The sequence below is a fragment of the Drosophila rhopaloa genome, unplaced genomic scaffold, assembly GCF_018152115.1.
Source record: "Drosophila rhopaloa isolate 14029-0021.01 unplaced genomic scaffold, ASM1815211v1 contig_201, whole genome shotgun sequence".
In the NCBI taxonomy this organism is placed as follows: Eukaryota; Metazoa; Arthropoda; class Insecta; order Diptera; family Drosophilidae; genus Drosophila; species Drosophila rhopaloa.
This window is the reverse complement of record NW_025335086.1, coordinates 92,921-116,154: the sequence shown is the minus strand read 5'-3', so window position 1 is coordinate 116,154 and position 23,234 is coordinate 92,921. Positions and strand designations below refer to the sequence as shown.

Here is a 23,234-nt window from a genome sequence, read left to right as displayed (position 1 = left end):
CGTTTCCGACCCTATAAAGTATATATATTCTTGATCAGGGTCACTAGCCGAGTTGATATAGCCATGTCCGTCTGTCCGTCTGTCTGTCCGTATGAACGCTGAGATCTCGGAAACTATAAAAGCTAGAAGATTGGCATTTTGCATGCAGATTCTATTAGTTCCTACGCAGCGCAAGTTTGTTTCAAAAAGGTGCCACGCCCCCTTTAACGCCCACAATCGCTTATATACGATTTTAAAAATTTAAATATTTCGGAAAAGTAAAAATGCAGTTTTATTGTGTTTATCAATACCTATCGAAATGTAGAAGAAATTTTTCAAATCGGACCATTCGTTAAAAAGTTATGCGTGATCAAAGTTTCTATCTCCATCTCCCTCGCACTCCCTTTACCTGAGTAACGGGTATCTGATAGTCGGGGCACCCGACTATAGCGTTCTCTCTTGTTTTTAAATTGTTATTTAAGGAATAAAGTAAGTAAACTTGAATACTTCCAAACCGCAAAAGAATCACAGCTTCAGATTGTGCAATTCATTTCGATGTATTATTGGTCAATTACTTAATTAAATGTGAAGTTTTAAAAAATAACTCACTATTAATCTGACCTCTATTGTAAATACATAAGTACACACATCACCATGTAGATAATATTTATCTCCCCCTCCATTAAAATCACCGGCACAATTGTTTTGCAGCTTTTGTTTTAATAATAAAGTGAATTACTGAGAGCATTTTGCTTGCTTGCTTGGCGAACACATTCAGATGTTTCATTATAATTAAAAATAATTACTGATACAGGCTCCACAGCACCGGGCACAGCACTGCTGGCTTCTCGAATAACAATTTAAATTTCCAAATACATACGTTTTCAATAATATACTCGAAACTGGTTTCGTTTGCTCTCCCCTCTTGCAGAGGAATAGGCAATATTTGTGACTGTGTTCTGTTTGACTTTCATAGCTTAGCTTAAATTCTAATTAAGTGTTCAATTGAAACTCTGTTGATGCTGCTCGCTGGCTGGCTGGATGGCAGGCCTGTTATTGTATTCTATTCTGTTCTGGTCTGGTTTGGGCTTTTTCTTCGCTGCTTTGTTTGCTATGCTTTCATTTACTTTCATTTCTATTGTTCTGTTCGGGTTTTCCGTTTCGCTCATCTCGGGTGGCGTGCTTCAGCTCAATTAAATTTCTTGGAAGGCCGTTCAGCTTTTAACTGTTCACTTTTCCGCTCCTGTTAGCTTTACTTGGCGGGCGAGGAGCCCCCGAAGAATGGCTCCTCCCACTTGTGGTGCACCTCGGGCGTCAGGTTGCTAATCTGCACGTGCACGGCTTGGTGTTTCTCGTACTTGGGCGGAATGGCGCACAGACGGTATTTGACCTCGTCCCCGGGCATGGGCACATATTCACCTTCGATGCTGTGGGGCGATTAAATTTTTGTATGTTTTAAAGAGGCGGCTCAAAGGTCGCATGCATTATTCATCCACTTACTCAGAAACATGGCAGAAAACATCCTCTCCGCCGGCATGGGGTGTAATGAAGCCGTGTCCTTTGGTGCGGCTGAAGGATTTCACAATGCCGGTCACAACCGGATTTTCCAGGGCCCGAGCGGAGCTGCGTTTTTTTTAGAATTTTTTTTTGCGTTTGCGCGGGTTTGTGTTTTGGCAGCGTTTGAAATGAAGGGACAAGAAAAAGCAGGGAGAAACAATTAAATCAATGGCAGATGAAGGCACAGGGGCGAAGGCAGAAATTAAGTACGGGTTAATATGCTCAAAAGGAAATCCAAGAGCTTATCATTTGGCTAACGACGTATCCCTGAGTGTACTTGATTTTTAAATAGTCTTATTTTTTTAATTTTGGCTTTTTTACAGTGCTTTATATTTTCAAAAAAACTACACGTTATGCACGAAAAACATTTTTATAAAATCAAATGTAATTTGTTATTTCTTTTATTCCTAAAAGTTTTTCCGTAAGTGCGTGATTACTCTTTGAAAGCTCTGGTTTTCAGATGACTAAATAGGTAATATCTGTGAAATATACTGTATTTTCGTGGCCCCTGTAATGCCTCTGGAAAAGGGCCAAAGTTGTTTTAGGGGCCAAGGTGCGAGTAGGTGGATGGGTGGCAAGTGGGTGGGTGGCAGAAGGACTTACGTCGAGGCCGTGCGTGTGCGCCGCGTGATGATTGGACTGGGCAGCTGCAGGGAGGCATTGGGGCTATGGCTATTGTGGTGGAACACCGGCGGCTTGGCGGTCAGCAGCTTCTCGGGCGTCCTTGGCTCGGCCATGTTTCTTCACCTATAGCTTTCTGCGTTATGCGGTGTACGATCTTCCCCTTTCTTCTCTTCAGTTAGTAGAAGCGGCTTTTGCGCGTGTGTGTATATGTATGTGGGTGAGTGGACGGCAGCCAAGTCTATCGAGTTCAAGGCCACGGGGGGCGGGTTAGTCAGCCAGCAAATTGCGTTGCTAATTTCACCTCTACTCTCTAGCTTACCGCAAACTTCCCGTCCTCTTTTTTATTAGCACCTCTCGAGAGTTATTAACTCGAGAAATTTAGCTTCCTGGCTTGGCTTTTTTGGGACACCCACACACTGATGCAATTTCTTGACGCTATGAGAAATGCCGGTTGATATGGTTTTTTTTAAACCTTTACCCAGAGTTTTGTAGAATGCCTTCAATTCACTATGGAGGATTTGTGGATTTTATTCAACTTTTTGGATGGCTATTATCTCGGCTTAATGCGTTCTTTTTTAAGGATTTCACTCTTCTAACGAATGGCGGCTGAGGCGTCAAGGCGATTTAGAGTGACCGTTTCAGGTTGGCCCAACAACGCCTGAAAGCTATCGCTTAGCTTTCTTCGTAATCGATATTTATAGTAACTTCAAATAAATTAAACAGAAAACAAAATGTTTCATAAACATATCAAACTTTTCTAATAATGTTGAAAGGCTTAATTATTAAACGATTCTACGACTAAAAGGTGCAAGGGCTACTCTATATCAATTGTTTCGCGCCAAATCATTTGGTAACATTAGAAAACACAAAAAGGTATAGAAATCTCTAAATTAAATATTTATTAAATACTTATTATTGTATTAAAATTTGGTTTTGTATTGAATAGAACTTGATAGCTTAGTTGCTCAGTTTTTGTCATCACTGACGACCCTAACAAACAACATCGCTCAATCTTGTCCATCTCTAAAAAGATTGAAATTTAGCGTCTTTGTAAAAAGTGATAAAAAACTAGCAAAAACCCCCTGGAATCATTATGCTTTTCACGAGTAATATTTTAATCCTTTAATATATAAGTGATTCGGAGAGCGACGGAGACGCAGAAATCGAGGGCGTCTTGGATTCGGAAATTGACTCATCGGACAGCGGGGAAGTCGATCAGCCCGTTGCGCGAAATCAAAACAGGCTGCCGAATCCCGATTTTCATCCGAATTTGGCGCTGCAGGAAATGGAGGATGCCAATGAAGATTATGCCTCCGCGGAGGAAGAAGAGGAAATTGCGGAGCCTGTGGAGAATTTTGAATTAATTGGGGAACAGCAGGATAGACGATCTATAAGAAGGGTCTTCCAGGCTTTAGTTCCTAGAAATTATATAGTGCAGGAACCTCAGCAGCAGGCTATTGGGAATCAGGAACAACACCAGCAACAACCTGATCAAGCATCCCAGGATCAACATGATGAGAACCGGGAGCCTGGTCTCAATCAGGAACCTTTGCCTCAACTGGCAGCCCAACCGCAGCCCAGAGTTGACGTGGATGAACCTGAAGTTCTTCCTGCAGTAGTCCTGATAGATCATCCGCCTTTGCCTAGTCCGCCCAGTACTTCCCGGCGATCCCAAGCAGATGAACCCGCTGTGATATCGCTGGACACACCGTCGCCACCCAAAAAACGCAAACGCCTCTCCATCGCCGATAAAAGTCTAAAAAAATCGCCTGAGACTAAAGCCACAATTGTGGATGACGAGGACGATGGCCTAACCTGTCCCATTTGTCTAGATTCCTGGGAGATGAGTGGCGAACATCGATTGGTGTCGTTGCGCTGCGGTCACCTCTTCGGAGAATCCTGCATCCGTCGCTGGTTGAACGAGAGCCAACGGCAATCATCTGTAAAGGTGTGTCCCCAGTGCAAAACAAAGGCTGCATTTAAGGACATTCGCCATTTGTACGCCAAGCGTATCCAGATGCTGGATACGGATATAAGGGAGCAACTGGAGGCGGAGCGCCGGCGTACCCAGACCCTAACCACAGAGCTGGCCACCGCAAAGCTAGCCCACACTCTAACCTCTGAGAAGCTGATGCTCATGCAGAAGGATTACGAACGATTAAAGGAGCTGGTCAGGGCTGGCGGTGGTCGAGGAGCCTTTGGCGGCGATGGAGCTGGCAGTGGGGGTCAGAAGAGCATTCACATGCTGCCCACTCATCGTTTGTATATGGAGAAGAACTTCGAGATCACCAGAGAGCCTGGATGTAGGGTTCTGCTCTATTCTGCCAAGCACTCCATGCTGGTGGCCTCGCAGAAGAGCGCGCAGAACTTGTTCCCCGGCTATGGAGTTCGTTTCATCGATCCGCCTAGCTTCAAGCCCCTGCACTTCCTCCACACCTCGGCCCTGTTAATCAGAGACGTAGCTTTCAGCGAGTCCCAGCACCTGCTTACAGTGGCCAGTCGGGAGCCAAAAATCAAGATCTTCGACATAAGGACGCGACTTTGCTCATCCATGTTTACGGCGCACGACAAAATGCTTTGGTCCTGCGCCCTGGATCGCAACGAGAGGGAGCACTTCCTCTATGGCGGAGACCTTCGAGGAGGTGTCTATATCTATGACTTGCGGTTTCCAGAGACCATACTCTGCGAATTCCAAGCCGAAGGTGAGTGCCAAGATTCTGCCAACATGTAACTATCTTTTTAAACAAAAAATATACCCCCTCCAGAGAACTTCAGCCCTGTGATACACATAGTACCAGTGCCACCAAACAAAACTTTTATCAGCGGCGGTTTCCTAGTCTGTCAGCTTACGGCCCTCACCTTCTACGAGTACGCATCGGCCAGTGATACGGCAGTGCCCACTCGGCTTAATGTGGACGGACCCTTTTTATCCATGCAGTACGATTCCGTGCAGGACACGCTCCTGATATCGGCCCGATCCAATCCAAATTCACCCCAGTCCCGCTTTATACTTGGACGGTTGGACAAGATCGACAATACGCCGGTGCTTAAGGTTAAGGCCACCATCTACGGCTCAAAGGCCACGCCGATAATGACGCGACCCACCCAACTGGGTGTCGAGGATAATACCCTGGTTGTCGGCTATCTGCAGGACAGCAAACAGCTGATGATGCACGATGTGCGGCGTGAGGAGCGGGTGCAAACGATGCCCGTCAACGAAGTGATCTACGACATATGCCCGGTGGCCACCCAGGCCGGATCCTATCTGGCCGCCCTTACCGACAATAAATGTCGCGTCTACAAGGTTAACAGTTCCAAGCGATGAGATATGTTTGCATGTGTATTCGTTTTCCATGAAAATACCCAAAGAAGGTTTATTATTGCTGATTTCTGTGAAATAAGTGATTGCTAAAAATGGACGAACTTTTAATCTTAGTTCTTAGTTTAATTTTTTCATTTCCGTTTATTAAACATTTGTCAACCTTACGGTTCGTACATGATTACTCCGAAACATAAATCTATATTGTGTACTCCATGTTCTGTTTTTGATTCTTGATTTCAATTTTTGAATGCTCTTAGTCTGTTGTGAATACGTCTTGTATAAAACAATAGAAAATGTTGGTTCGATTAGTAATATACATATAAAGCTATACAAAAATGTGTTATCCATACAATATCCGATTTATATATATGCGTAATTATAAATACTCCTAAGTGAATTGTGGAAATGAACGAATGATTAAATAGTTTTCTAAATTCATTCCTGACAGTCTCGAAATGTTTGCAACATTTTCAACGTTTGGAAAAGTCCTTCGATCTTAAACTTGCAACGAGCTTTGAGCGGCCTATGCTAGCTGGGATTTTGGCCAATCCTGTCCAGCGTTGGCAAACCCAACTAAATCTAAATGAATTCGGTTTGCTTCTCTTGAGTCTTGAGTTTTGTAAAATTGTATCAAAAAAGTTTAGTCGTTGGTCGATTTGCGGTTTTTATGTTTTTTGGTAAATCAAAAACCTCTGTGGCATTTACTCCTATATATTTGTATATGGGTTATAGTATAGTGTATAGATTAGTGTGTTGAATAGTTGAAAAACGCAGATCTATACTTTTCAAGTATAATTTTGTATATTTTGTGATGTTTTATTTGTGTTTTTGCTGTTTGTGTCTGTGTGTTTGTTAATGTTAAGATTAGAGAATACGTATTCGTATGGAGAATCGTATGGAGTCAAAGTTACTTAAAAGACTTTAAACTTAAACTGTACGAGAACTAAATATACAGTAATCCGATAGACATACCATTATATATATATATCTAAACACTAGATTCACTTAGGCTAAACTAAACTCGAAACGAAGTCGGGAAAAACGAAGCTTTGATACCACATTCGATTCTTATTAAATTTAAAGAAATCTGATGTTATAGTATTTATGTTCAAGAGTTCAAACATATTACTCTTTGCTTAGATTTGAAATTAGATAAGCTTTAAATTTGATAAAAATGAAAGTAGCAACAAAGCTGAATGAGATTAAACGGTCCCTAGGCGCATAAAGACAGGTGAGAAAGATTAGCTTTTGGGATTTTGGTTCCCTTAATCGACGCGCGCATACCGCGGCACTATATCCTTACTGATCCAGTAGTTGCAGGGGGAGTAGTCCTCCTGCGGTAGCGCATCCTGGCCCACATTAATAACCCGACGGTTGTGAACGAACGACTGCACCGTTCCATGGGACACATAGTAGTAGAATAGCTGCTGCATGGCCGAAACGAAACGGCGCTGCTCTACGGTGTGCGGCTCATAGCGACCCAGGATGGCCTGCACATCGGCGTCCACAGTGGCCAGCTGATCCGGTCCCTCGCCCTGGGTGACGACATAGAACGGCACAGTCGGCTGCTGTCTCGCATTTGTCAGCAGCGGGCAAACGCTGCGTATGTCTGAGATAATGGAAACTAGTGACGAGTAGCTGCTGGCGTTGTACTGCTCGATAACCTCCTCGGTCAGGCCCAAAGCTCCAATCTGTGAGTTTTCCAGATAAGCTCGCACCTCCTCGCGAGTCCAGTTCGTGTGCAACTCACGCAGCTTCTCGGTGTGCGCCTCATGGGCACTGGCTCCTATAACCAGCAGTGGCTTGTACTCGGCCTGTCCGCGTTTCCAGGTATCAGAAGGATGTTCAAAGACCACATCTCCATCCAGAACCAACCACTCGTGACGGCTGCCGCTGGCATTGGCTTCCTGGGGTTGGGGCAGATCCACTGGGAAGTGCAACCAGGTATCGGGAGTGGCGGCCCACAATCGCTCGCTGGATGCCTCGCGCAGGCACTCCACATCCGAACACTCTAGAGTGGCCATCAGCTGCTCGTTAAGTTTGCTGGATTCGCTCAAGGGTTTTCCAGGCAGAATGGCTGATCCGGATGAAGCCCAAGCCCTGGTATAGAGACCCTTGACCTTTTGAGAGTTAACCAAGAGGGTAACCAGAGTGGCTCCGGCCCGATGACCCAGCAACGTGACAGATTTCGGATCTCCACCAAAGTATGCAATGTTCAGCTTGATCCATTTGAGCACAGCTATAATATCGGTGAGCGCATAGTTGCCAGATGTGGGCGGATGTGCCTCTTTGGTCAAAGCATCCAGCGCGAGGAAGCCGAAGAGACCCAAACGGAAATTGGGGCGTACAAAAATTACATCGTGGGATCGAGAGTAGCGAGCCGATGGACGGAGTATACCAGGCGATGGTCCAGCCAGAGATTCGGCTCCAATCAACACCACCACAGGCAGGGGATTGTTGTATCGCACATGGGGAGTGACCACATCCAAGTAGAGGCAGTCTTCGTCTCCCACGGTGGTGCCATTACCCAATCTCTGCGTGCATACGACACTACTGTTGTGCGTTTGCAGGGTATCATTCCAGCACATATTGATGTCGTCAATCAATTCAGCCGGTTTCCATCTCAGCTTGTCCACAGGTGGCTTTGCATATGGAATACCACGGAAGGCGAAGGCTCCATCTTCCTTTACACCCTCCACAGGTCCGCAGCCTGTCACTGCCATAATATAGCGCCCTTCGCGCAGAGGCGGAGAAGTCAAAGTCTCGTGGGTCAACACATAACCAATCACTGCCAACAGGAGAACAAACAGCAGGATGCCAAACACAATGAGGGCATCGTCCACACTGCACTTGTAGCCACGCAGGCGAGTTAACAGGGAGACGGGTCGATTCTGCTCCTCCTCCTCGGCGGCCAGTTTTTCCTCAGCCGCCAGCTTCTCGTCCTTGAGTTCTCCCTTAAGCTCATCGGTGCCGTTGGTCTTAACGGGAGCCCGATCGACGGTGTCCTGATCCTTGAGGGAGTCATCAAGGGTCTCCATAGAGGCCAGACCGGCTTTGCCCAAACCCAGTTCAACATCGTCGCTGCTCTTCTTTTTCGGTATCATGTTGGCGATCGGCAGTTTAATGGCGTTTAAAAGCCCTCTTTTTGGAGGTGGATCGGATGCATCATCAGCGGGGGTAGCTTCAGCTGTGGCTTCTGAAAATTTAGATACGAGTTAGTTTTAGTTTGATCAATGGGTTACAATCTTTTGAGGATAGAATAATAGTACAAACAATTTATCTGTATCCTTTAACTTTAATTTTGTTGTTTTAGGCATAATATAGAATCACTTGTACTATTTTTTCACCCCTAATAATGAGAAAAAAGGGTACTCACCAGACTTGGCATCAGCATCTACGTTGACCAGCTGTTTCTTTTCCTTCTCGGCGGATGGTTTGCGGGCAAAGAAACTGCGCAAGCGCTCTCCCAGTCCTGGACGAGATTTCTGCTCATCCTTGCCGGACACTGTGGCGGCATCGCCGTTGGCTTCCTTATCCTTATCCTCCTCCTTCTCGAGCAGCTCCCCTTCTGCACCATCGCCCTCCGCCTTGGGTTTGTTCTTCATGAAGAAACCGGGCAGCTTAAGACCTCCGATCGGGATCTTCTTGGGTTTTACCTCTCGTTCCTCCTTGCTGATCTTCTTTTCGTCACCGCCCTCGGGCTTTGTGCCATTTTCGGCGGGAATGTCAATAATTTCTTCTCCATTTCCTGGTTTGGGCTTCTCAAGTTCGTCATCCACGATTTTCTTGTCTGCCAGAGGTGACGATTTCTTGCCCACATTGGGAGATGCGGGCTTTGAGGTCTGCGGACTGGGTGTTTTCTCCTTGCAGTCCTCTTTTTTATCCAACATTTTGTCCGTTTCCTTGGGCTCCTCGAGAGCTTCTTGCTGAGCGGATGTTGTCTCAGTGGGTGGGGCTTCCTTCTCTTCGAGTTCGCCCATATTGTATTTGCTTCAAGATCGTTTAAAGAACTCTGCGCGAATTCTGCAAAATACAAACAAATATTTTGTTGTAGTTTATATCTAGATATCAGGTCCTTCACAGGACAAACCTTGACTTAGTTGCAGAAATAACTATGTTACACTTTGGCTCAAATATTTTGTTTATGTATTTTTTAAGGATCTATGATCTAGGATCTATCACGATCGGTGCCTGAAATGCTTCTAGCTGCCGATCCCTGCAGCACACGATTTTTATACGGTTCTGGTAAAAATTTCTGACCTAAGGATCTGCAGCTGAGCCTGGCAAATGTCAACGCCGGCTGTCTGGCACTCCTTTGTCCTTGCACAATTGCTTGAGGGTTTTCCTCGCTCTCTCTCTTTCTCTACCTGGAACACTAGTTTTAAATCCTACCTGGAAAATGCGTCCTCACTCAGGTAGCCCAGTGAAAATTTGCTCGAATTTTCTTCAACACATCCCAGCCGCATGGCATTTTTTCGAGGCGGGAAGACCGCAAATTTATTAAGCGAGCATAACCAGCTGCGTATCTATCATTTTATGATCCAATCCCCGTTTGGGATCCCTCCCTTCTTACGATTTTCTTTATATTTTTTAATTTTCCCTTTTTGGTACGTGCGCCTTGTCGCTTTTCACACGTCCCACGATATACGAAAAACGTTCTTAATTAGCGAAAAACTATAAAATCAACGTGGAATGCAGCCAAGGACATTTGTCGGGACCTTTTGCATCATTATGCCTGAAACGCCGCTCTCAGCGGGATCGCAGTAGCAAATCACGTCCAGGCTAATTGACCGCACCAGAAACTGCCAGAAGTCATGAGAATTTTCTTTTATAAAAACTTTTTGCGTTGACTTCGCTTGACTTTTTTTATTGAGCCGGACATTCTAATGACACTAGTAGAGGGAAAATGGAAAACGTGATCATTTAAAATAGATTTAGGTTTGGAAGGAAACGAAATGGCTCGATTTATGCTAAAGAAAAAATAATTTTAAGCAGTTGCTGGCAGACAGGATAATGATGTAAAATATAATATTTCCATATAACATTTGATCTAGAAGCATACTTCTACAATTCGCAAAATAAAAGTTTGGCTTAGAACTTTAAAATGTACCAAATTTAAATTATATTTTCTTTCAGTTGCTTATCTCTAAAAAAAATGAACCGATGATCTTATCTAAAGGTTATAAATCATAAAAAGCTATTTTCGTTGATCCCACTAAATTTAGCTTCAAGTATAGCACATTACTTTTCTGCAGCTTTTTCAATATTTTCTATTGAGCCTATTACAAGTAACACGCACGCATGAAACCCAAACCAAAACCAAAAGAGACAACGTGGAAGACATGGCAAAAGAAAAACGATGCCAAGTCCCGACCTCTGTCATGTAAATCAACCGAAATTCCATTAAAATGTGAACTTAAAGTTCAAATTGCGTTGCGTGCCATAATCTGCAGTCTTATCAGTTCATTCCCTAGTTTTTTCCCGCTTTTAACCGATTTGGTCAACTGGAAGAGTGACATGCTAGAAGGAAAATACAAAATACAAATGTAAAAAAAATCGAAAGCAACTCGACAATGTTGCGTATCGAAAGTGAAAATAGTGTCACATGTGGCTCTAGAAAAAAGGGGAGAATGAGTTGGGTTGAAACGCGACGCACTGCAATCCAATTGAATCGGATTTCAAAGTATTACCACGACTGGCGGGAAAGGGCGGAGATAAGTTGTCTGGCAGAAGTGTGGAAAAGTCATGGGGCCAGAGGCATATAAGCTTCCTTGTTGTTTTTGCCGCTGTCTATATAGTACTCGTACTATTCTCTTCTCTAAACAGAAGCAGGTCAAAGTAATTACAGTTCACTGGAAGTGGAGTATCTTCAGGCACTATCTTCAGTGTAGATCTTTATAGTGCGCTCTGAAAGTTGGCGTTCTAAAAATCTTGACAGGCCTATAAAACGTAAGATTCGGTTGAAAATGGTTCTTGTACTAAATAATTAAAACTTTATTGTTTTACTTTCCATTACAACTCGTTTTTGACGGGTCTATAAAAAAACAAAATTTCGAAAGAATAGTAATTAACAAGCCACAAAATAAAAATTAATTGTAATCATAAATTTGATGTACTTTTGTTAAGGAATACAAAACCAACATTTGTATTTTTCTGAACTCTGAATCAATACCTAAGGTTGGATTGTATAATTATTATATGACTGTTTGAATGACCAAATAATGCATATACTAACATATTTTCACTTTTGTAACAGACTGCCTCTACGCATACACATATTAATTGAAGTTTCCAAGTAAATAAATAGCAAAAACTCGACTATTATTTATAGGGATATACCAGACACATTCCTTAGAGCTATCATTGTTAATTGGCTGAGAAATGTCTGTGGAAGAGTCATTTTCTGTGGCGGGTCAAACAAATAAACAAAGTTGACGCACCCAAAACGCAATGAAAAGTGCTAAAAAGAAAAGTCGTTCCATGTCGTCAAGTCACGCAGTGCGGCACATTTTACGCCTCATCCTCCTCTTTTTCTTAATTCTTTGCGGCATATTCTTGACCGGCCTGTAATTGGTCTTGGCTCGTAAATTAAATCAAATTCGAAACTTGCGTTTGACATGCAATTCGACTTCCTTCTCATAGCCAACTCTCCGACCCTGCTTCCTTTTTTATTATCCCTGCGCATTTTATTTCATACATTGTTTTTTTAGTGCCACGCACGGAAATTGCCGTTAAAACGTAAAAAAAATTGACTACAACATGTTTGGGGATGTGCCTACGGAGCATTGCACAGTGGGATAAAGACAAAGAAACATCGTTTATAAACAGTATCCAAACTCAAATACCCAAACTTGTTAAACCAAAATAAACCTTAATTTTAGAGTTAAAACATTTTCTTCCTATCCTTTTTAATCATTTTTCCACCAGTGTCCCAGCACTCATACCAGATTATCGTGCAACATGAGCGGGAAAAAGTACCCTTACTAACCACCAAAAACCCCTGTTGATCCCATATAAGCGCAGCAAATAAATTCTGGTGAAATATCTCTTATCTCGAAACATGTCAAGAAACACTTTGAACTGCATAAAAATGCAATTGCTTTGGGCCATTTATTCTTCTCGAGGGGGTGAATAACAGGGCCCAGTGGAAATGGGTGCTACAGTAGGGGGAGATAACCTACTGTAATGAGTGAAAAAGCGACAACTGGACCAAAGTTTTGGGCACAAACTGCCGCCAAAGACGCAACCTGTGTTACTCATTCCGCTTTTTATTATACAGGGTACTTTGTTTTTCAGGGGAATATACTTTCTTCTTAGAAGATATGAATTTAATGAACATAATTATAAAATTTGATTTGATGTTTAATTCAATTTTTCTCATACTTGATGAATTTGTATTAAAAAACCAACCACTTCCTGATTTCCTGTCTCGTAAAGTATTCCTTAAATTTAAAAATTACAATTGTCTTACTTGCCAATTAAATAAGTAGAACGTAATTTTTGTAATACAAATTTTACATATTACGGGAAATCTTATATTCCTAATACTTACAAAGATATAAAACGGCAGCGAAGCATGAAACGAAAATAGTGGGATGGAAATGACAAAGGAAGGTGGGGGAATTAAAGGGGAAAGCGAAAAGAGTGTGGGAAAACAGTAGTTGGGGGAGGAGGGAGGAAGGTTCAACCGATCTCCGTCCTGTTATTATTATTTATTGCGTTTCCTGTTGGCGACCTATCTCTCACTCTCTCCTTCGCACCCCTTTTGACTTGTGGCCAAACAGAATTACAGCCGCCCACCGCCAGATGGCGTATTGGCCATTTGTCGTGTGCGTGCGAAGAGGCAGTAAAAAATGTGTGAGCGAGATGTCAGAAGGTGGAAAATACAAAATAAAAAAGGACACACTATTTTGACATGCACTTTTCAGAGTGTTTTTTGTGTGTGGGTGCTGTTTATGCTCAATTAAACAGGATATTTCAACAATTTCAGGACACTCACCAGCCCGGACATTAAGATCTGCTGATAAAAAAGCGCTTAAGCCCTGCTCATTTATATAATTATATGAACGAGGAAATTTGTCTAGACAGTCAAAACAACAAATAGACTTAATTGCAATGCAATTTTATAATCGCTGCACAGTAAAAACGAACATAATTTTATACAAAATGTGTTGGATAAGTAATGAGGCATTGTCACCGTTAATTTTGGAAATGATAAAGGACATAAAATACTTTTTTTCTCTAAAATAAAAATTTTGTTATAAAAAGAGTTTATTTTACAAGAAGGACAATACTACCTTTTTTGGTATTTTTATAAATATTTATTAAATTACACAATATTTTTCTGTGTACTCAATTTCCCAAAGCACCTGCAATCAGGGATTTAGATTCAATAACCTCAGGCTAAATAATTTTTCAATTTGCGCCTCCAATTTCCACGACGGTAAGAAGGCAGACAACGAGGGAAAACTACGCCAAACTTCTAACGAAGTCAATTTGTCATCCGGCCGCTATGCTAATGGACTTCTGGTTGGGATTGGGCTTCTATATCGGCCTCCTTCTGGTTAAAAAATCCGCTCTAGTCATTTTAAAATTAACTTTTAATATTGTGATCTAATGATTTATTACGCCGTGTTGTAAATTTAGGTTCACGCTGGTTAATTTCAAGGCAATTTATTAAAGTTGGCCAAGTGGGAGAATGTAATATCAAAGACCAATTTAATAATATTATGATAATAATTTTATATAATGTTATTATAATACGTATAATATAAAAATACCACATATTTTTAAATCCATATATTTAAAATACAATAAATATACAAATATTCATCCTGTTCAAGCGCAAAATTTCTGAGGCTCCTAAAAATCGTTCACACGTCGCACGCTGGATACCCTAATGACAATTATTCCAATGTGAAGTCATATATGAAATAAATTATGTATCTTTAAATACGTAGATATATTTGGTCATTACTAAAAAAATATTCTACATTCGAATAATTATCATATAAAGGCAATACAAAATAATTATTTTTAATAATGTTAGAATTTTAAAATAAAGAGTATATTTCGACAGCGCGCTGCAGCGATTAAATGCTTGTGAATACATGTGCGGCTGGCTCTAGATCGATCTCTCGCTGGCTTTTGAGCAAGAGAGCGAAAAGCCAGCACAAAAAATTCGTGTGCAAAAAGTCGTGTGGCGTTTTCATCTTAGAGATTAAATTGGTCTTTGGTAATATGATGAGCCACATATTCGCCAGGCTATAAAAAGAAGGGTGATTAATGAACAGATCTGACACGTGTTCAAAAAACAACGCGGAAGGGGTCAGAAAAATGAAGTTCACTCGAGCATGAAATACACTTAGAAAAATCTGAAATGACAGATAAACAAATGAACCGAAAGTCAGTCATTTTTTTAAGGAAATCTCAGCCAGTCAGTTACAAAAACTGTTGTTACTGGTGATTTCCATACCTTTTTATCAATTTGTATGCATACAAATAGTCTGGTTTTTAAGTAAATACAAATACATTTCAAATTCAAGTTTTGAATTGGAATTTAAAATTGAATTTATGTTCAGTGTATAAAAGATGGAGAAACAAGAAACCGCAAGGCCCAAAGGTTTATGCACGTGCGATGTGAATTCGCAGTCGTCCCCCTCTTCGCGTTCTGATGGATGATAATCTTCGGGGGCAGGTAGAGAGCGGAAATTGGTAATCGAGCAAACAGTCCAGAGAGTCCCACAAACCTCAAAGGATCTGTAGAAGGCGCTTAGTTCTATGATGAGGGGATTGGAACAAAAAAATGGAATTCAGAGTGGCAACAACAAACAAAAAGGATGGAATGGGATTTCCACTTCAAACAGGGAATTTTTATGAATTTGTAATTTCACTCGAGGGACAAATAACTCGTAAAGATATAAAGGAAAGAACCTTGAGTTGTCTTGGGGTTTTATACCCTTGCAGAGGGTATTATAATTTTGGTCAAAAGTGTGCAACGCAGTGAAGGAGACATCTCCGACCCTATAAAGTATATATGTATATTCTTGATCAGGATCGCGTCCTGAGTTGATATAAGCATTTTCATCTTTCCGTCTGTCTGTCCGTCTGTCTATTTCTACGCGAACTAGTCTCTCAGTTTTAAAGATATCGAATTGAAACTTTGCATACACCCTTCGGAACGGCCGGGATCGGCGGACTATATCCTATAGCTGCCATATAACTGAACGATTGGAAATGCCATAACTTTGTTGTTTTTAAAGTTAAGAAGTTGGAATTTTTATGAGTATTAAGAATGCATCATATGAATAATTTAGGAGAATATAATTTACAGAACATTCTGCAAGGGTATATCAACTTCGGCTCCGCGGCTTTCCTTTCTTGTTAAATATCTGTTTATACCCAGTACTCTACAAATTTCTGTTGTATTGTGGATGTCTGAGGTTCTTTTAGAATGCCATACCTATAGGTTAATCTTCTCAGACTCAAAGATATTCTTATTTAGAAATTTATTTCCTTAAACTAAATATGGTTCACTATTTATTCTATTTCTTTTGAATTATTGGACTTAGTCCAGAATTTATTTAAACTAAGACTTAAATTAGAACAACCCAAACACTGAGCATATTAAAGTCTGGATATTATAAAATGGACTTCCTCCTAACTTATTTCTACCTTTTCCCATATATCATTCCATTTTATTGCACATTTTCTTCTCGCAAGATGTTCCTTTTTCAGTCAGATAAGCAAAGATTTTCTAAAAGATAAGAACTCTGAGAATTCCTCGAAGCCAAACTCCTCTCAGGGCAATTGAAATTGTCAACAAAAAAATGTTTATGATTTGCGCCAGGGTTACTTGTAGCCCTCATTAGTCAATTGTCAGCAGCTCTCGAGTCGATCCGAGTTTTGGGATCGTATCCCAGCACTTGACTTTCAAGATCTCAATGCTGATGGATTTACAATTTCCTAAATGAAAACTCCATTTTCGTTTAAACTGTCTGACCATGAACTCCGCATGTAAAACTATGGGATGTTTATCTTGGAGAGCTAGAAGAAGTGTTGAAAATTGTGTTTGGTGCTCTTCTACCATTTCGATTGTTGTGTTTTTCCCTAATTGTTGTTTACTTTTCAAGTGAAAGCGACCAACTTACATAAAAAACAACAATTTCAAATTGAATTGTAAAGAAAAAAAACTTTTGATTACTCACACATTTTGGGGTAAAGTGAGAAAATGAGATACTATGGCACACTCATCAACATCATCATGGCTGTCGGCTTTTGTCTTTTGTAAACTTGGAAAAACAATGAAGGAAGTTGGAGTAAAAAGTAAGGGGGAGTTGCCTCAATAAATCTCTTTCCGAATGCAAATGTTGCGTCAGTTTGGCATCTTCACTTTTTCCTACCCTATTTTGTATGCCTCTGTTTTGTTTTGTTGATGTTTTCCTTACTTTTTAGTTGCCCGATTCCCCGGAAGTCTTTTCCTAGAGCGAATCAAAAAGTAGCAGCTGCCAACTCGAACTTTCTTTGGAGATCCCGAGAATTTGTGATCTTTTCCTTGCGCCTATTAATTCATCATTGAATTATTGCTTTTTTCCCGGTATCCCTTCAACGATTTCCTTTCCATTTGTTTACCGAATCATTTTTTGGGGATTTATTCTAGCTGGCGTCTGACTGTGCATACAAATGATGCAAAAGGGTCGCTCTATTTTTGGAGTAACTCCATCCACAACTCTCTGAATGTTGATGGATTGAAATATCTGAGGATTAGCACACATTATGTTTATGAAATGTTCAAAAGGATTTGTCCGGGCTGTGATTTATGTCAAATGGTTATGTTTTTCATACGGAGCAACGACACATGCCATTAGAAAGGATGGAAATGGGATTTAAAAAGGGGAAAGAGCTGTCTGATCATTGACACGAGCCATTAGACCTCAAGACGCGTAAGATGATGATGATGGGTGTGTGACGTTACGGAGGGATTATATCAATGAATCGTGGAGCCCCATTAATCTTATTAAGAGCTCGAAAAAAATGTTTTTGGAGAGGCAATTTAAATTGTTTTGGTATGGATTTTTTTTCTATAATTATGGCTTGTGGAGGATTAAAATTTAATTTGATGACTAAATGATTAATACCGAAGCATTTGAAAAATACATTAATTAGGATTCTGGAAGATAAATATCTGAAGCTTTTTACTTAAAGTATTAGGTCATTTAGAACGTCGATTTTGTTTGAAAAATTTTAGTAAGATACAATTGATAATCAATGGAAAACTAATAAAACCCTTATATAAAACAATATAATCCTAATATCTACAACATTTTAAAACTGACCTATTTCTTTATAATTAAATTTAAACATCACGAGAAAAAAAACACTTTTTCTATAATATTTTCTCATTTTAAAAAAAAAGTTTCAATTTTAAAAAGTAAGTATGAAACAGGAAAAGAAACGCGTTTCCGACTATAGTTTTGATCACCGTCCAAAGTCAAGTCAGTCTCTTGAGGATAAATGATTGAATATGAATTTGTCGTTGGCCGTTTTTTCGTGTACCCCTTTAAATATATTAATAAATTTGGCAGCTCATTTTATTTGAAAATCTTAAAATAATCTGCCATTTAGTATAAAAAATAATAACTCAATAAATAGTTTATTGGACTTTGAAAGAGCATTCTTTGGAATATAAAAATAAACTATCTTTAAATTCCTTGAGGACATCAGATTTGTTCCACGAATTTTGAATCTTACCCGATGTTCAATTTACGAACACACAGAATAAAGTGTGTTCCTGTTGTTTAATAGCGATGTTGTTGAAATGTGGCAATTGGGAATAATCCTTCAGTTCGTGGAAACAGCGGGTGGCATAAATGAATCCGAAGTCCTTTCTGCAGGACACTTAGGTGTGTATAACACACGTACAGATTTTTTGATTTATTGCTGTTTTTCTTTTATTCACTCTTTCGGCACAGAGCAAAACAAACTGCACAAAAATAGTTGCGCTGTTTTTTGTTAATATTTTATTTTCACTAACTAGGAAAAATTCACAATTGGAATATTAAAAGTTATTCCTTGCTTGCGCCGATTTAGATTTTGTTTTCTTTTTGGTCGCGTCTGTTGGGCGAGAGTGTGTGTGTGTTGCTGTCGCAGGATGGTGTGCGATGAGAAAACTAGCAGAACCGGAGCAGAGGAAAAAGCGTGCGGCGTCCAAAAGAGCGTGGCTCTAACTGACGCTGATTCGGTTTCCACAGGCGGCAGTGGAAGAGCCAGAATAACCACTGGAAATGAAAATGGCTCTCTTATTGTCACTCTCGCGCTCTCGCATCGCAGTGGAACGAGGAGAGGAAAAGGGTTTCTTAGATTTAAAAACCTGTGTTCAATAAAAATGAAGATGTATTCAAAGAAACATATTTCGTATAATTATTTAGTTATAACAAAAAATGAGAACATGTATATTATTTTATTTACTTATCAAAACTGTCAACATTTTTGCCATATATTTTTCAGTTTTTTGTGCAATACTAATCAACCAATTACTAATTAGCAATCCTCTCCGTAAACTTTAGAGGTCAATAAAAGGCATTTTACAATTCCCAAGATATTAAAATCAACTTCTAATTTCATTCCACGTTAAAAAAGAAAACTGTATTTTTGATCAAATATACTATGCAACGGCCCAGTGTGCATTGAAAGTAGCTCTCTCGCAGAACAGCCGGCTTGTACAATTCAAGGGGAAAAGGGGAGGTGGGGGTGCACCCGTATAGGGGTGGCTGGAAAGTAGAAGAGCGCTCTCTCCTGCACTCTTTCCCATTGATGCTCTCTCACTCTCCCCGTGCATTGCTTTGTTTTCCTGTACAGTAAATGCAAAATGTTCTATGGTGTTATTTTTTAAAGCGAGTATTGTAATTTTGGTAAGATGTTTGCTGGGCATACGGGAAAGCCCGTACCAAAATGAATACAGCTTTAAAATGTTGAGACGGAATATTTAAACTATTAAACTGTCATTCATCTCAATTTTATGAAGATCATAAATGTAAAAACAATGTTAGCAATGGTATAAAAGATATAATTTAAAGGTGTGGTTTAAAATTAAATCAAATGTATAATTATAAAAATGCGTCATACATTTGAAATTAAAGTTACTCCAAAGTTATTCATAATTTAAGATTTCCGAAAAATTCAAATTATGGTAAAGAGGAAACATAGTTTTCTGGAAGGGTATTTTGAAATTCGACCCTCTAAGTTAGTTTATATCCTTCTTGTTTTGTTGTCCTTTATTCAAAAGAAAGAACTCGACAAAAGGAAACCGGCTGGACGAAGTTTGTTGATAGGGGATTTCGGTTTGAGTTAAGGTTTTGATTTCGGTTTTGGAACTCGTTTACGAATGCGCATCAATTGGCAAGTGTTGAAGCGCTGTTTATACCGATGAGACATCTGGCAAATGTATGTAGGGAAATTCCAAGTCCTGATGCGTCATTACAGCACTAACCCTTCCCTAACCCCCTATCCCAATACTCATTTTGGGCAAAGGGTTTCAAATCCCTACCCCTGAGAAAATCTACTTCTTTCGGGAGGTAAACAAATTATGATGATTTTTCACGTCAACTTCTACGCAATGAAATTTATGAAAAAAATAAATCTATGGATTGTTCATAAGTTCTGTCCTAGAAAGCTGTGAATTGATCTTAAGTACGTAAGTTATCAGATTAAATAATATTGGTTTAGTGCAATTTAATATCAGACATTTAGAACAAGGCATTCAAATAGTTGGTTTGTTCATATTATTTGTCTTATGAAATATTCATATTGAACTTGTGCCAGTTGAATGATTGGAGCATAACCTATAACGACACGTGCTGGGAATGGATTAGTGGTCGTTTCTACCCCCTTCTGCCCCCGATAGGTTGACCCCCGCATCCCTACCCACATGTCAACAACTTTCACGCCCCGAACTATGAGGGTTCCCTATTTAATTTTGGAGCTACTGAAGCATTTCATTAGACATGATGTTAGGCGACATCTGCTACCGAAAAACAGAACAAATGTCGTAGGACACTACAATAATGTGAAGGTAGGCTCGAGTTACGTTTGAGTTTGAAGCATGCCTGTCACGTAGAGGGGGAGGATCAAAAAATGATCGCATCGGATCATTATCATGATTGCAAATGGGAACGAGGAAACCCGCAAAATGTGGGACGTAAAAGGAAGGAAGTGGAGAAATGAACACATGCTCTTGTCTTGTTTCATTCTGTGTGGGTTGGTCGGATGGAATAATTAACAAGTTTAATTTAAATTTGAACCGGAAACGACTGAAACTGAAAACGAAGACTTTAAGAAGATCGGGGGAGTTCTCTCTAAATACCCCACGATATGTAATTCAATCAACCAATGATTCGGTTTCAATATGCCAAGCTAAACCCCGAAAAAGCCGCTTAATGCTTGAGCTCAATTATATGGCTTTTCTTGTGGGGTGCGGTGCTTATTCCCCACCCTTTTTCCATCGCATAAACGCCTCAAAGTCGACTACAAATAGCGAACAAGGAAGTTGCACATAAAATTCGTCTTGTTTTAGCCCCGTTGCAAATTATGTTCGGACATAAAAAAGCAACTTTTGTGGACTACCCACAACTCAACCACTCTAAACCAACCACTTGGTCTGGGGGCAACCACAAAAGTTACTGTTTTATTTACCCAACGAACCCTGCAAAGGGCGAGGCCGGTGTTTCAGGATGAGGATTGGACTTTGGGATGCGGGACATGTGGCGAACAACAGGCGCAGCAAGTGTTAAGGTGGTGTTGTGGCGCCCCTTAATGGAATCGGTCCCCCAGACTCGTCTGCCTGCCCAGATAAAACATGAAACGCTTTTAAGTGTTCCTCGCAGCTGAGGTTAAACACCTCAACGGCGACTCACTACGTCTGGAAAAGAGCTGTGAGTGGGTGGTGTTCCGCAGGGTTCCCCTTTGCAACTATATATGTAAAACTTTGGATGTGGGCTTATCAAATTAAGTCGAAGGTGGAGATGAAGACCAAGTTATGATTAAACCTAGGAAAAGGAAGAATCCAAGGTGTATCAAACCAATACTTTTGAAAATATACAATATATATTATTTTTATATTTCTTGCCTTAATGTAGAAAACTAAAAAAAATAGAATGCAACATTATTGTAAAATGAAGATAACTAAATATACTAAAGCTTTCAAAGGTCCAAAAAGCTTAAAAAGGAACAAAATAATATTTCTAAACTTAATTTCCCTCGGAAATTTTGAACGCATGTTTTTTTAGTTTTGTACCTTTATTTTTTATACCCTTGCAGAGGGTATTATAATTTTGGTCAAAAGTGTGCAACGCAGTGAAGGAGACATCTCCGACCCTATAAAGTATATATATTCTTGATCAGGATCACCTCCTGAGTTGATATAGCCATGTCCGTCTGTCCGTCTGTCTGTCCGTCTGTCTGTCCGTCTGTCTGTCCGTCTGTCTGTCCGTCTGTCTGTCCGTCTGTCTGTTTCTACGCAAACTAGTCTCTCAGTTTTAAAGCTATCGAATTGAAACTTTGCACACACCCTTCTTTCCTTTGCACGCAGTATATAAGTCGGAACGGCCGGGATCGGCCGAACTATATCCTATAGCTGCCATATAACTGAACGATCGGAAATGCCATAACTTTGGTGTTTGTAAAGTTAGGAAGTTGGGATTTTATATGGGTGTTATATTTGACCAATCAATCCGACCTACCAAATTTCATAAGGATCGGCCGACTATATCCTATAGCTGCCATATAACTGATTGATCGGAAATGCCATAACTTTGGTGTTTGTAAAGTTAGGAAGCTGGGATTTTCTATGGGTTTTATATTTGGCCAATCAATCCGACCTACCAAATTTCATAAGGATCGGCCGACTATATCCTATAGCCGCCATATATCTGATTGATCGGAAATGCCATAACTTTGGTGTTTGTAAAGTTAGGAAGTTGGGATTTTCTATGAGTTTTATTTTTGGCCAATCAATCCGACCTATCAAATTTCATAAGGATCGGCCGACTATATCCTATAGCTGCCATATAACTGAACGATTGGAAATGCCATAACTTTGGTGTTTTTAAAGTTAGGAAGTTGGGATTTTTTATGAGTATTAAGAACGCATCATATGAATAATTTTGGAGAATATAATTTACAGAGTATTCTGCAAGGGTATATCAACTTCGGCTCCGCCCGAAGTTAGCTTTCCTTTCTTGTTTCTAGCTAGATTTGAACAATCAATTAAGAAACCAATTCAACCTTAAGATGACTAAACTCTCCAAGGGTCAATGTGTACCATTCAACGAGCAATCACAACAGACCATTGATACTTTTGAGCTGCTGTAAGGAACAACAAGAAAAAAAGATAACCACAAAAGATGAAAACCGAAATGCACAAATAGGCATTGAAAATGAAAACAGAGTCTTTTGTAATCTTCGGTGACACAATAAAACACAAAAAGTGAAGCAGCAGAAGTATTCAAAAGGGAAAATTTACTACAAGAACTGCCTGTATGCGTGAGTAAAGTAAGTGGAAATAATCGCAGACAATAGAAGAAACAGGGGAACTCCTCTCGTACTGCATCTGAATCTACAGCCTCAGCATCAGCTACTTCTCAGATACTTCTACTGGCATCTGAAGTGCGAAGTCAAATTGACAATCCCAGGCATATCTTGAGCTGCAGAATACATAAAGTCAGCGCTGCAGAGTCGTTGCACTTTTTAAAGTGTC

General features: G+C 40.2%; 3 protein-coding genes across 5 annotated transcripts; 1 reads left to right on the top strand and 2 right to left on the bottom strand.

Annotated features, from left to right (window-relative positions):
• Positions 1–679: 679 nt before the first annotated feature.
• Positions 680–2,795, bottom strand: LOC108043432 (cold shock domain-containing protein CG9705). Of its 2 annotated transcripts, XM_017122140.1 has the most exons (4): positions 2,480–2,795; positions 2,140–2,398; positions 1,480–1,602; positions 680–1,406 (listed from the first exon to the last, which is right to left on the bottom strand). In XM_017122140.1, exons 2-4 carry the CDS (start codon positions 2,271–2,273, stop codon positions 1,232–1,234), a joined length of 432 nt encoding a protein of 143 aa, XP_016977629.1. In that variant the 5' UTR covers positions 2,274–2,398; positions 2,480–2,795; the 3' UTR covers positions 680–1,231. The 2 variants fall into 2 exon arrangements, with proteins under 2 accessions (XP_016977629.1, XP_016977628.1); XM_017122139.2 differs by having other exon boundaries at positions 2,140–2,795.
• A 376-nt stretch (positions 2,796–3,171) lies between these two features.
• Positions 3,172–5,695, top strand: LOC108043421 (E3 ubiquitin-protein ligase RFWD3). The gene is made up of 2 exons (XM_017122130.1): positions 3,172–4,862; positions 4,926–5,695. Exons 1-2 carry the CDS (start codon positions 3,446–3,448, stop codon positions 5,483–5,485), a joined length of 1,977 nt encoding a protein of 658 aa, XP_016977619.1. The 5' UTR covers positions 3,172–3,445; the 3' UTR covers positions 5,486–5,695.
• On the bottom strand, positions 5,585–18,715 carry LOC108043420 (neurotactin). Of its 2 annotated transcripts, none has more exons than XM_017122127.2 (3): positions 18,233–18,715; positions 8,859–9,505; positions 5,585–8,678 (listed from the first exon to the last, which is right to left on the bottom strand). In XM_017122127.2, exons 2-3 carry the CDS (start codon positions 9,460–9,462, stop codon positions 6,748–6,750), a joined length of 2,535 nt encoding a protein of 844 aa, XP_016977616.1. In that variant the 5' UTR covers positions 9,463–9,505; positions 18,233–18,715; the 3' UTR covers positions 5,585–6,747. The 2 variants fall into 2 exon arrangements, with proteins under 2 accessions (XP_016977616.1, XP_016977617.1); XM_017122128.2 differs by lacking the exon at positions 18,233–18,715 and adding an exon at positions 9,573–9,694.
• Positions 18,716–23,234: the final 4,519 nt, after the last annotated feature.

Bases quoted from the DNA above. Each gene is read 5' to 3' on its own strand.
- LOC108043432 (XM_017122139.2), bottom strand. From the start codon at position 2,273: ATGGCCGAGCCAAGGACGCCCGAGAAGCTGCTGACCGCCAAGCCGCCG. The intron at 1,603-2,139 runs GTAAGTCCTTCT...AAAAAAACGCAG, and splicing joins CGCACACGCACGGCCTCGAC to CTCCGCTCGGGCCCTGGAAA. The intron at 1,407-1,479 runs GTAAGTGGATGA...ATCGCCCCACAG, and splicing joins GTTTTCTGCCATGTTTCTGA to CATCGAAGGTGAATATGTGC.
- LOC108043421 (XM_017122130.1), top strand. From the start codon at position 3,446: ATGGAGGATGCCAATGAAGATTATGCCTCCGCGGAGGAAGAAGAGGAA. The intron at 4,863-4,925 runs GTGAGTGCCAAG...TACCCCCTCCAG, and splicing joins CTGCGAATTCCAAGCCGAAG to AGAACTTCAGCCCTGTGATA.
- LOC108043420 (XM_017122127.2), bottom strand. From the start codon at position 9,462: ATGGGCGAACTCGAAGAGAAGGAAGCCCCACCCACTGAGACAACATCC. The intron at 8,679-8,858 runs GTGAGTACCCTT...CTAAATTTTCAG, and splicing joins AGATGCTGATGCCAAGTCTG to AAGCCACAGCTGAAGCTACC.